This window comes from Sardina pilchardus, chromosome 4, assembly GCF_963854185.1.
Source record: "Sardina pilchardus chromosome 4, fSarPil1.1, whole genome shotgun sequence".
In the NCBI taxonomy this organism is placed as follows: Eukaryota; Metazoa; Chordata; class Actinopteri; order Clupeiformes; family Clupeidae; genus Sardina; species Sardina pilchardus.
In genome coordinates, this window is record NC_084997.1 from 2,031,208 (window position 1) to 2,044,233 (window position 13,026).

Sequence of the window (13,026 nt, forward strand, 5' to 3'; positions counted from 1 at the left end):
TGTTCTGATTGAATAATCTGTGTTAAAATGGCTTAAAATAGGTTTCCCTATTCCACAGGGCTAAAACAGGTTGTGCAACCCAAAATGTTCAATGTTAACATCCATATTTTACACATCCAAACCTTTTTTTAAAAAGCATGGTTTTGTTAGAAAAGGGGGTTGGGGGTGTATGGTAGGTGTATCTACTTTGTGGCCTATACATGAAATGGACTCATTATATCAATATAAGGCTTTACCTATGTTAATTTAAGACACCTACCAATTAGCAGCATGGTAGATATTTGACCTAAGTCTTCATATGTGAAGTTTTAGTGTGTAATAGGTCATCTAAAAGCTGTTCTGATTGACTAGGACCATCTTGATGTGTTAGAATCGCTTATAATCGTTTTTAGTGTTTCCCTATTCATATGGCTTAAACAGGTAGTGCAACCCAAAATTGTCAATGTTAACATTCATATTCATATTTTACACATCCAAACCTTTCACAAAAGCATGGTTTTGTTAGAAAAGGGGGTAGTGGGTGTATGGTAGTCGTATCTACTTTGTGGCCTACATGAAATGGGCTCATTATATCAATATAAGGCTTTACCTATGTTAATTTAAGACACCTACCAATAAGCAGCATGGTAGACATTTGACCTAAGTCTTCATATGTGAAGTTTGAGTGTGTAATAGGTCACTTAAAAGCTGTTCTGATTGACTTGGACCATCTTGTTGTGTTAGAATTGCTTATAATCGGTTTTTAGGGTTTCCCAGCTTGCGGCCTATGTCTCTGCATGTGGCTTTGCAGGCAGATACTAATCATCCAAATGGCCCTGCTGCCATCTAGCGGTTCGGATCGCTAGTACAGTATGTTTACAAGCCTGAAACTCTGCCAGATCGTTCCCAAGCCCACCCATGAGCCCCATGAGCCCTCCCCATTGAAAAATGCAATTGACGTCTATAGATGACAATGGCAGTTAACGTAAGTGTCTAAATTGACGTTTAAAGACGTCAATGGCAGTGAACGAGTTAATGACAGCATTAATGTCTTGACTATATTTCTTACACAATTCATGTAATTAGAATTGAAAAATAAAGATATTTAACAAAGGTTAAATAATGACATGATATAAGGAGAGACACATATCAGTGTGAGTGTACAAATGTAGCTGCATGATTCACAACTCGCCTTTCAGCCTGGTCTCCAAGTGATCCAATGAAGATAGCAAAGGTATTGATCTGTGGGTTGGTCGTCAGTACACGGGCAAAGCGATCTGGGCTGATACCATACCGCTCCAGGTTGGCATCACTCAGTACCACCACAAAATGCTCGTCAGCCTCCTCTCTTGCAAGCTCATGCACTGCATGCTCTGTGCCCTCCAGAGTGAAGTCACCACTCATGCAGAATTGAGCATGAGCGTGCATGGTCTAGGTAAGGTTCAACAAGAAAAGGAATGGCATTATTAGCCTTGCTTAAACTTAAAGAGCAACTTGCAGGTTGATTTTCAAAACTGAATTTAAACATGTCTTTTTAAAAACATCTGAAATATATGGTAGCTTCCATAATGAGCAAATACAGTCAAGAAACAGGTGGTTAAATGAATATAATGATACTAAGTAGCACTTCAAGATGCCAAACTGTATAGTGAAAAGTGGAGTTGGATTACTGGGTGGATTACTTACCTTCAAAACTTGCAGTCTCTGTTTGTTGTTCTTAGGGACTTTATCACTTCTAACTAATTCAATATCAAATCCATCTCCTGAATGGCCTACAATATCATACTGAGACAGAGGGTATACAGATTAGGAGTGTCATAGTGAGAATCAACATCCTCTATCACCCAGAGGTAATGATTGACTTAAGTAATATGACACCAGGGTTGATAAAGGACACTGGCACGGCTGTAATTGGGTACGAGGCCGCAGGAAATTACTTTAACAAACCCCACCACGAGTGTCATATTGCTTTTATACAACAGTTACATTACCAACTAATTTAGTTTTAAGATAGTGTCTGATGCATGAATTATGACAGCCTGGGACAATTTTTTTTTAAATTAGTTTTTACCCTACTTAGGACATGAAAAATATAAATTTTTCAGTAAGTTACGAACATGTCCACTAAAGGACTACATGCACCTCAGCACTCAAGCATAAAAGTGTAAACCTAATGTAAAAATTAAACAAAACTTTTCTCAAATTAACGTAATTTTATGGTCATCAATCCTATCAACTATTTGCACCCTTACTCTTTGCATCTCCTTCATAATCGTCATATCCCATGCCTCTATTGTTCTCTGGCAGCCACTCATCATCACTTTCGTCACTATTCTGATCATCACTGGAGTCAGAGGGGTATTCCCTATTCTTTGCTGCACTTGTGGTCTAAATATATGATAAAATGATAATAAAATGCTCATTTTTACAAACACAAACTACAACTAATCACTGATTCTTGAGATAAGGGACAAAAGACGTCCCCCATCAAAATGTTTCAATTTTCCTTAAAAAACAATAAACAATTTCATTTAAAAAGGCTTTAAAAGTTGGATATGAACTATGAACTATGTACTATGAAAGCCCATTCAAATGAACTCGTCCTCCGTAAAGGTGACAGTATCAAACTACAAAAATAAAGTGTTTAAAATGCCCAGAATGCACAATTATAACTATGAGATTAATTGGATGACTTAGTAAAATGTCACAAAATACTGAAAGTGAACATTGCAGTATTTTATGCATTAACAACAGCCTTTCAAAAATCTGTCCTCAATTTATGTCACCTCCGTCAGATATTTTTCAAATTCAAAATAAATCAGGCATATTTTGGTCAGCTTTAACCCTTAGACTTTTTTTTCTGTTGAAGGATGCAGCAGTCCAACACATGGTCTCGCTAGTTAATTTTTTTTTTCAATATTCAGCAAACAAGTTGAAAACCCTGTGGTCACAGCTTTTTTGTGTCAACACAGTCTTCAAAGTAGGGATGAATTCAATCAAGAAGTTTGAAATAAAAGTTGGCATTTTGGTTTAGTTTAGTGGCAGCTGGCAACTGAGGAAAATCAAAATGGCTACCATCTACTACACATGAGTAAGTTAATAAAAACATGTTGTTTTGTCAAATCCATCAGACGTCAACTCTGTCAGATATTTTGTCTGACGGTGTTGACATGTAAGCTGATGGAGTGGAAAAGTGCTCCCAAATACTCATTAAGTAACGTACAACTGCAAAACATGATAATAGTGAAAAGTATGCATATTGATTGACTATCGTATGTACCCAAATGCCAAATAATAACTAACTAGATGTACCGCAAAGCGGTATACAATATGACCACCACTGAGTCCTGCACAATCTCTCCACAAAAATAAATCACACTGGTCAATTTGTTTCCATCTCCTACTCCATCCCCTACTGCAACTTTTATGTATGCAAATGTGTGTATGTGCTTGTGTGTGCTTGCTTTTGTGTATGTGTGCTTCTCTGTCTGTGAGTTTTCGCTTGTGTGTATGTGGTGGGGGTAATGGGATGTGTGTGTGTGTGTGTGTGTGTGTCTGCTTGCCTGCATTTGTGTGTGTTTTGTGTGTGCGTGTGTGTCCGTGTGTGTGTGTGTGTGTGTGTGTATGTTCACTTGTGAGTGTGTGTGTGTGTGTGTGTGTGTGTGTGTGTGTGTGTGTGTGTGTGTGCGTGAGGGTGTGTTTGTGCATGCGTGCGTGTACGTGTTTATGTGTGTGTGCGTGCAGGTCCGTGTGTGCGTTCGTACGCCTGACTGTCTACTGTGTGTGTATGTGTGTATCTTTGTGTTTATGCGTGTGTGTACATGCATGTTTGTGAGTGTGTGCGTACCTGTGTGTATGTATGTATGTATGTATGTATGTGCATGTGTGTGTATCTGTGCTTGTGTGTGTGTGTACATGTGTGTCTGTGCGTGCGTTTGTGTGTGTGTGTGTGCATGTTTGTGTGTGTGTGTGTGTGTGTGTGTGCATGTATCTTTATATGTGTGTGTGTGTGTGTGTATGCGTAGTGTACAGTCACTAAATGTACGTATATTAATTTATTGTACGTATATTAATTTATTGTATGGCCCTCCATGAACCAAATGACACAAAACTTGGCATACATTCAGAGGGTGTCATGATCCTACACTGTCATCAGGTGGTGCTAAACATTAAATGAGTGGTTATGAGATAGGTTGACATGACCCCTAGGCCCTGCAGTTCTCAATATATTCACAGACTGTGTCCAGCCATCTACAGGCCAATTTTCACCCTAAATATGGAAGGAGAGATGTTTGTTTCTGTCCAGTAAAAGACTCCGAAACTTACGGGGACAGCTTGGCCCCTCCAAGCAAGCCAGACCAAGGAGCTCCTGATATGCCATAGCCCCTAATGTTATGGACTTCATAGAGCATAGGCATGTTCATCATCTCTTGTCCAATACCCAAGTCCCGCAGGTTAGACAAACTATCAGTGATGGGCAGTAGCTTCACTACTTGTAGCGAAGCTACTAGCTTAACTACATTTCTCAGTAGCTTGATGGCGTAACTATTTTCTGAAGCAGATCGTTTTTCAATAGATTAGCTATTTTGTTTTACCGTGTAGTGCAGTAGCTTTTACAGGAGCTACATTTTCCAGAGCATCTGTGGAGCTCACAGTAGAGCTTCTTTCAGGCCACCCATAAATGTTATGTATCATTTAGGCTATATTCTGTATAAACTTGAAAAACAAACTAATTTTCCAAGCCAGAGATGAAGCAACAAAATTGTACTTGAACATATGTTGGTGGTAGTGTACTGTGTGGTTTTGTTGAGCAAAGTCTATGGAATAGGCTGTCAAAATTGGTTGCATTGGTTTTAACTTGCTCATGGTAAACTGAATGGGTAATTGTACTTTTAAATGTAGCACCAACATTTCAGCCAAGTAGAATTAAACTGGGGTAATCAAGAGGTGAAGCTTAGAGTTAAGAGCTTGAGTTGTAGTAAAAAGTTAGCTTGCCGTTTATCCTGCAAACTTAAGAAATGGCAAAATCTAATTTGGGCCACATGAACACTCTCTCAGTAGGCCCTACCTTCTTTTCATTATTACGTGGAACCTGTTTTTCTCAAATTGGTTTTGGCTATCGTTTTTTAACTGAACGTTATAGCCCACATGGGAAAATCAAGGTAATTAAGTTACTGTATTTGTTATGCTGATTATGTTGGCTAGGTGACTGACCTGGCATGAAGCTGGTTTATTTTATTGGTTGATGTTCATTGTTTTGTAAATTACATAGCTTCTATAAATTACATAAATTACGTAGGGTCTGATGTAGTAAACTACTTTTGCGAAAGTTATAACTTACTTTGCATTTACTATAGAGTAACTGGTAGCTTAGCTCACTACATCTTCAAAGTAGCTTTCCCATCACTGCAAACTATTATATAAAAATATCTAATACTTGGCTCTACATTGAAGGCAGTAATGGCGTCAATTGTGTGTCAACACCGTCAGTTGTGTGTCAACACCGTAAGATGGAGGTTTTTCATTTATATAAGTAATTGTATGCTTCTTTTCTTCAATTGAGTGTGTTCATACATTAAAACACCAATGTATCTACATGCATCAGTGTCTTGTGTGCACAAGACCACTGACTGTATATATTACAAATGAAAAAAGTCAACAAAATTATGATAATTAAAAAAGGCTCACTCAAAAACAATGTAAAATGATATTAAAAGTGTATGCAATGCAATTTCTCACTAAATCTGGCTAAGGCACACCATTTCTACACACTTAGAGACTTTACGGTGTTGTTGAATTGATCTAACACACAAAAAAAACATATGAAGTTCCTAAGTGAGTAAATGTCAATTTTTATATAAAAAAATGGTTTAATAAAAAACCTGTGCCTTTTCATGGTATGATAGATGAGACCTGTGTTTATGAAGATATCCAATTCAAATTAATGTAGTATAGATTTTTTGTTGGTCACTTTTCAAAAGCACTTTTGTCCCTAATCTCAAGAATCAGTGTAATATGCATAAAAAAACATAATTATGCATACAATATGAATATTATGCATACAATGTATAAAATATAAACATAAATATACCCAAAATGCACTGAATTGCAACCAAAATAGTCATTATAAGAGATGAATCAACCATATGACTTGTGTTAGAAATATACCTAGCATGCATGACGTCCACTTTATTGGACACATGGTTAATCGCAATTTACAACTTAGTTGAAATATTTTTTTTACAAATTTTCAGAGTAATATTTTCCTTAGATATTCCTGTATATCATCATATTTTTTTACCTCTAGGGTTGTCCTGTTATTGAAGGATTGACGAGATATTCTAGCAGTGGTCAACAAGTGTGGCTGTCTGTTGGCCATCTTTGATTCTGAGGAGGTTCACTTGTAGTTACAACACCTAACCACCGAATACACCTCAATGGTTGGGGGCAGCAGAGAGCAGGCTAACGACTGATATGCAACTCCACCATAGAAACTATTGCATTTAGAAGAAAATTACTTTTAAACATATGTCCACTGTAGTGACCGCTATGCGCCAAAGGGTTAACCCTCTCTGGTGCAACTGAAAAAAATTCTAGGTCGAAGTGGTGCACCTGACGCTGCTCGGGTGAAAGTAGCCTATAGATTTCTTTCGTAAGTTTCCGTTGTAAGCTAGATGGGCAATTTAACAAAAGAATAGAAATAACCGCCCCTCTCCTTGGCCCGCTTTCTCTCCCTCTCCCTCTCTCTCTCCCTCCGTCTCATGCGCGCTCAATGGATACCCGCCCCCGACATGCACAATCCAAATAAAACATTCACAATCGTGAAAGCAATGACGCATAGAAGACGACTAGCTAATTATCGTTAAATCCGGTTAGCATCATGCTACACATCTGAAATGGGTTTTATTATCATTTTTATATCGCAAAGGGTCATTCCACGTCATTTCAACCAGAGCGCACGCACTTGCGTCTCAGAAAAATACCATGCGTACCTATGTTACCAAGGAGACACTCTTAGACTGTAAAATGTTTTTGTGCTAAGATCAACACTTTTCAAGTAACAGCCAGTTTTACGGGGGGAGGGGGGTGTCAAATGTGTTCTGCCTCTTTTTTTGTCAAAGTTCACAAGCTCATTGCTCAAGAACTAGAATTTGTAGGAGGCCCACATTTTGCAGGCTGGTGCATAAATAGGAATAGTATGCAGTAAAATCACCAAGAGTAGTCTGGATGATCCTGCATGGTCATAGCAGTCCCTCAAAGTTGATCAACATTTTATTGGAGTTCTTGGCTGGGCTCTGTTTAGGCCTTCAGAAGACACATTTTGACTCAACACAGGCTCTTGATTTTTTTTCAGTAGAGATCAGTAGAAACACTCTTAGAAAAAGCAATGAAGAGAAAATAAATTCCATCAGGGACTGAACAGCAGACCTCACAAGTTTGAAAAATAATTTTGGATCTCATATTCAGAGCACCCTAACACCTTGTGGGAATATACAAAGATTTTTTTATATCTTTTTATTTAATCTGCATTGCCTCTTCTTTTTTAAAAACACCAATTTAACTTGTCTTATGCAAATGTTTATTTTTCATTTTCCACCCTAAACATGGACAAAATGCACCATTGAGATCAATATGTTTTGTCCCCACCCCTGCAATTTCAGTGATTCAGTGATTTTAGTGGCACCTAGTGGTTACTCTATACAAAACATATCTCTCAATAGATCTCAATAGTGCATTTTGTGCAATATTGTGCGATAAACATTTGTGTGTGTGTGTGTGTGTGTCTTACTTTAAACTTATGCTCGTAGTTCTCCAGTGCCTCCATCACCATACACACAGCCTCCATCGAGCGCTCCAATCGGCCATCTACTGCATTAAACCGGTACATGCTGCCTGAAACGTCTACCAAGAGACGCAATCGCTTGGGCTTCTGCTGTGGGGTGCCGAGCTGTGGCATTAAATACAGAGTCAGATGAATGCTTATAATGCTTACTTTAGCATTTTGTGAATGCTTAACCCTATGAGCCCGACGGACGCAAAGTGCGTCAAAAAACACACCCATTCTCAGCGAGATGAGACGAATACTGCACGAAAGAGCAGAACCGGGGCTTTCCAACGAGACTATACACTTGTCTGTACGATCAAGTATGAAAATAAAATAAAATCATGAAGTTAAATCAAAGTATATCATATTTACAGTCTATATTGCTCTGCGTTCACCCGCGCATCCAGGACTCTCGCTTGAATTCCTCACGGACCCCGCATCGTACAGACATGACACGCATATCAAATGAAAGAGGAGAAACAGAGCTTTCCACTGATACCAAAGACATTAGCTACGTTTACATGCAACCATCGGAATGACCAATCGGATCGGTCAATCGGATCGGTGGATCCGATCGCAAAGTTTACATGGCAAGGAGTATTTTGGATGCGCGCGTTTACATGTCAGCTTCACGCGCATATCCACGACATTCCGCAGCCAACAATGGGGGTCGCCATGACACCGAGACGGTTTTCTATTTCCTGCGAAGCTGCATTGTATCTGTTTTAACGTGACGGTTTACGGTGCTTAACATATCATAACGCATATAAAAGTAAACTTTTCTATTTTATATCGGTTATATGATGTAGCATATACATGCTGAGGGCAGAATTGTCAACATTTCGAAAGAAATCTAAATTGAGGCATAATCTAGCTAGCTACGGAGAACGCACATGTTGAAAACAAAGAAGTTGAAACTAATAAGTTGAAAACAGTATCGTAACCATCGCAACGATACATATTTCCGGGTTAAGGAATGAGGTGGATAGCCTGCTTGCAGTTTTGCTCCCCGAGATGGACGAGAGCTTATAGCTATGTCGTTTGAGGCGTGAGATATTCCCTACTTCCAATCCTCTGCCTCTGCTTTCTTCTGTTCAAAAGCAACATCAGTGGGCCTAGAGTTTCGTTTCTTTTCCTTATAATTAGAATGACTAAAACGACGAAAATATAAACTAAAATTGCGTCCTCCTAACACACTCACTGGCCGCTTTCACACTGCACAGCAAGTTGGTCAGAAAATGCTAACTTTATGCACGGTCTTCATGCACGGTCATACAGAAGTATTCCAAAGCTAAAAATATAGCTGCTATAGATTATCCTGTAATCTGACGGGGTAGCAAACCATCAAAACGTCTGACTGAACAGCTAGTTGTTTTGCGCCTCAGATGTCCCAGCAACACAAATTCAAACTTGTACGGAAATGCATTCAATCAATAGGTCCTTGCCGTCTACCTAGCTTCCACACTGTTCTTTCAGACATCGCAAAATATCTGTCTCCACTGTAGTCGTAGGCCTAGCTTCAATAGCCGTTTAGCCTCCGAAACATAGCCAAATGTTAACAGGTAGGCTTTCAGAAAACGAGACTTCATCACTGCATTTCAGTCGTTGCTTTTACCAAAGCCTACGCAGCTGCCAGTTAGCGTATCCAACTGCCTGCAGCCTAGTACTTCCTAAAATTCAAAGATGCGGTCAGATTTTGTTGTTGTTTTGAAAGTGTCACGAAACTAAATAGCCTATTCTTCCGATGCCATGTTATCCGTCACTGTTCAACCCATAGACCTAAAAGAAACATAATGGTTCAACCTCACGCCCAGTGCTTATGTTTACACCTAACCAAAGATCTTTCATTACTATCTTTAACCCTCTCTGCCTACACCGTGGTGGCTTTTTTGATAAGAGAAATATTGCGCCTCCTTTTCTGAACATGCGCAGAAGGGAAGAGTAGCAGGGAACGATCCGATCCAGTGTCTACATGACAACTATTTTACTACCGGACGGGTCCGTTCCACCTCTTTCAATCCGACCCAAATTTCAATCAGATCGGCGATTTTCATTCCGATTGTCTTGTTTACATGAAGGAATTTCAACCCGATTGGGCCTGAATCGGATTAGAAAGGGTGCATGTAAACGTAGCTATTGATCCTCTTGTGTTATAAAACAGACAAAGTGACAAACAAATAATAATGTCATATAGCTTCAGCTACCAATACTCTCGTTTGATTTACTCGTGAAACCGAACTCGGAAAGATATGGCACACATGTCAGATGAAAGAGGAGAGTTAGAGCTATCCACAGATACCAAATACAGCCTTCTAGGCCATAAAACAGACGAAGTGACAGCAAAACAATAACTTCATTTAGCTCCACTTACCCCATGTTTTTGTGTGGCATAATAACCTATGTTCATAATCCAACGTTATCATGTGTTTCTCTATGGCAAGTGACGTTCATTATACAGTTTGGAGATCCTAGCAAACTCCTGTATGGTATCCAATTCAAGACTCATATTGCATCCAAATTTGGTTGACAAATAAACACTTTTTTGCCTTTACTTTGTTCATTGCAATGCAGTAAAAAACATTATAGAGAATCATCATCTGTGCACGTCATGTGTGCTACCACGCAAACAAGTCAGGTCAGATCAGCTAGTGTCACAAATATGGAGCGCAAAAAGTGTCAAAAAGTCATTTCTCGTCACTAAATAAAAATGGCCATTTATTTCTGGAAGGCACACACCACATATTTCTGTAAATTGCTCAGCCCCAAAGTATACCTCCACCATGGTTCTTATATTGCCGTTTTCAGACCAGTCAGGCCTACACGACCATGCAAGTTTCATTGAGATGTGAGCTTGCTGTGGTGAGATACACGTCAAAATGTAAGAATTTGTATAGTATGCTTTTTAAATTTTTATTATTTAAAAATCTAAATCAAATCAATGCAAGTATTTACACATGATATTGTGGCAGATCTGGGTAGCCTAGACTGTGCTGAAAAAAAGAATATGTAGCATGTGTGAATGGCACTTACAATGACCAGGATAAATGCTTCTAACTATAGGTAGTGAAAATGCCCTTAAAACAGCTTAGGGCTCATAGGGTTAAAAAGGTTCCAAGTAACTCCACACTGCATTGGTACTTCTGAGGGTCCTGACATTTAAAACGAGATACTGAGAACTTTGGAAATGCACAGGAAGTTTATTCAAAAAGACTTATTAATGTGTGCATGACACGTTTGAGGTCGTTTACATTTTATTCGTCGGCAGGAACATATATTGTTGCCTTAATCTATCCAGGTTAGTTTCAAGCAGACGCTATTGACTATCATAGGACTGAAGCCCTACATTAGCTAGCCATACTAGCCTGCTAAGCTAACGTAATTTAGCACCTTTTCTGTTGTTACCAAAGATCATAACGCTATGTTATAGATTTAGACTTTAGACCCATGTTAGCCTGGGGGTGAGGTGTCTACTTTTTAAGTCTAAAATGAGATAGTCTTAACTTTTGTGAAACTGGCTTACTTGCACTAGACTGGTCTATAGAGAAACTTAAGACCTACAGTATCTTAACCCATAGACCAATTTAAACTACTCTAGAGGTTCACCATTAAAGGTTGGGTACGGAATTAGCAAAACGGACGGCAGAGTTTGAACATATACAACCTCAAGTCCCGCCCTCCATGCACGAGCGACAATTCAAATGCGCAGCGCGAGAGCGAGCCAGGCTAAATGAAATGCCAGCCTGGCGTCTACAGCACTATGAGCTCTAGTCTCCATACAATCACTCACATCAACTTCCCCAATTACATTCTTTATTCACCTCCAAAGGGTTGTAGTACATATGGTTCAGTAGCCATAGGTGTGTATATTTGAACAGAATCTGGTTTGTTCTTACCAGGGCGATTATCTCCTGAAATATCCGAGTTTAGTGCTGGCCCGTTGGTTCGCCTATTCCACCGTAGCTCCAAGCTGTTAAGTTTCGATTTCATGTTTACAGCACTCTTCGTGTCACGGTAAAATGTAATTTTTGCTACATAGCTTATTTATTGCGTGGGTGATTGAGTTTCCGTAGGTATCCGCTGCCTTAGTTAGTTTGTATAGAAATGAAGTGACACATACAACAAGAGGGGAACATGGACGTGCAGCAGCAGGCAGTTGGTTTCGTTTCAGCACTGACTCGCGGTCACCAGCTTTCGAAAGGGTCGCGCGCGGTGGGGAGGGGGAGGAGGAAGAGGAGTAAGACGTTAGATTGACGAACGAGCTGTGAAATGATGGTATGGGGTGAGGAATTCTATTGGCTGGAGTTTTTCGAGCCCTGCCCGTTCCGCAGATGATTGACGTGTTTAATTTCCATTTCAGTGCTTCCAACTTAGTGGCTATAAGTGGGTTAGGAATAGGATTTCAAGTGATTTTGCAAAAATGGCCAACAAAGCTCATTCCATACCCTACCTTTAAACTGAACTCACGACCCCAAGTCTTAGTTGACAAGCTAGCAGGACTTCCGGCAAGATGGCGTGCTGAGCAGTCACGTCAAAAGTTTGCTCCGCAGCCAAGTCCCAACTTTCGGGAAAATAAGTATCCTCCTGAGTTATATTTACATATTTGTCAACTAAGTAATACAAAATGACGGAAAAGGAGAGAAAAAAGATGGAAAAGGAGACAAAAAAGATGGAAAATAAGATAGCGTCAGTACCTGAGATAGGGTCTGAGGTAAATCTTATGGCTAGTGGCGTTAACGTTAACCAGGACCATTGCTACGATGAAGATATGGAGGTTGTCGCTTCTACACAACGACGACGACAAATGAGCCCACCGACCAACGACATAGTCCAAGCCAAAAAACAGAAGGGGACACTAAAACCACCCGAAGTTCAAGAGAAGGTGTCAAACTCCGAGGTAATGCCAGCTATCAATAACCTCACAGCACTTATGGAGGATTTCAGAACGCAGCTGAAACAGAATAACATCATGATAGCTAACGTCACTAAAGCTGTCGAGTTCAATGCGGCTGAGATGGAATGGAAGGAGAAAGCTAAAGCTATGGAAAAGGACGTTAAGGAATTGAAAACGGAAAATGTCAATATAAAAGAAAAGACACAAGATTTAGAAAGATACCAAAGAAGGTGGAATCTCCGTCTAAATGGACTTCCAGAAATGAAGTATGAAAAAACACGACAGAAGGTTGCAGAGGTGATATGCAAGATGATGCCTAACTGGGTACCTA

The 13,026-nt window shown here is 39.6% G+C and overlaps 1 protein-coding gene across 1 annotated transcript in view; it reads right to left on the bottom strand.

Annotated features, from left to right (window-relative positions):
* vwa8 (von Willebrand factor A domain containing 8) overlaps positions 1–13,026 on the bottom strand; it is a 284,869-nt gene that overhangs the window by 18,500 nt on the left and 253,343 nt on the right. The window contains exons 42-44 of the mRNA XM_062533722.1: positions 7,769–7,927; positions 1,666–1,764; positions 1,172–1,410 (exon numbers count right to left, since the gene is read on the bottom strand). Of these exons, the coding sequence (XP_062389706.1) occupies positions 1,172–1,410; positions 1,666–1,764; positions 7,769–7,927 (497 nt within the window). The remainder of the gene's footprint in view (positions 1–1,171; positions 1,411–1,665; positions 1,765–7,768; positions 7,928–13,026) is intronic.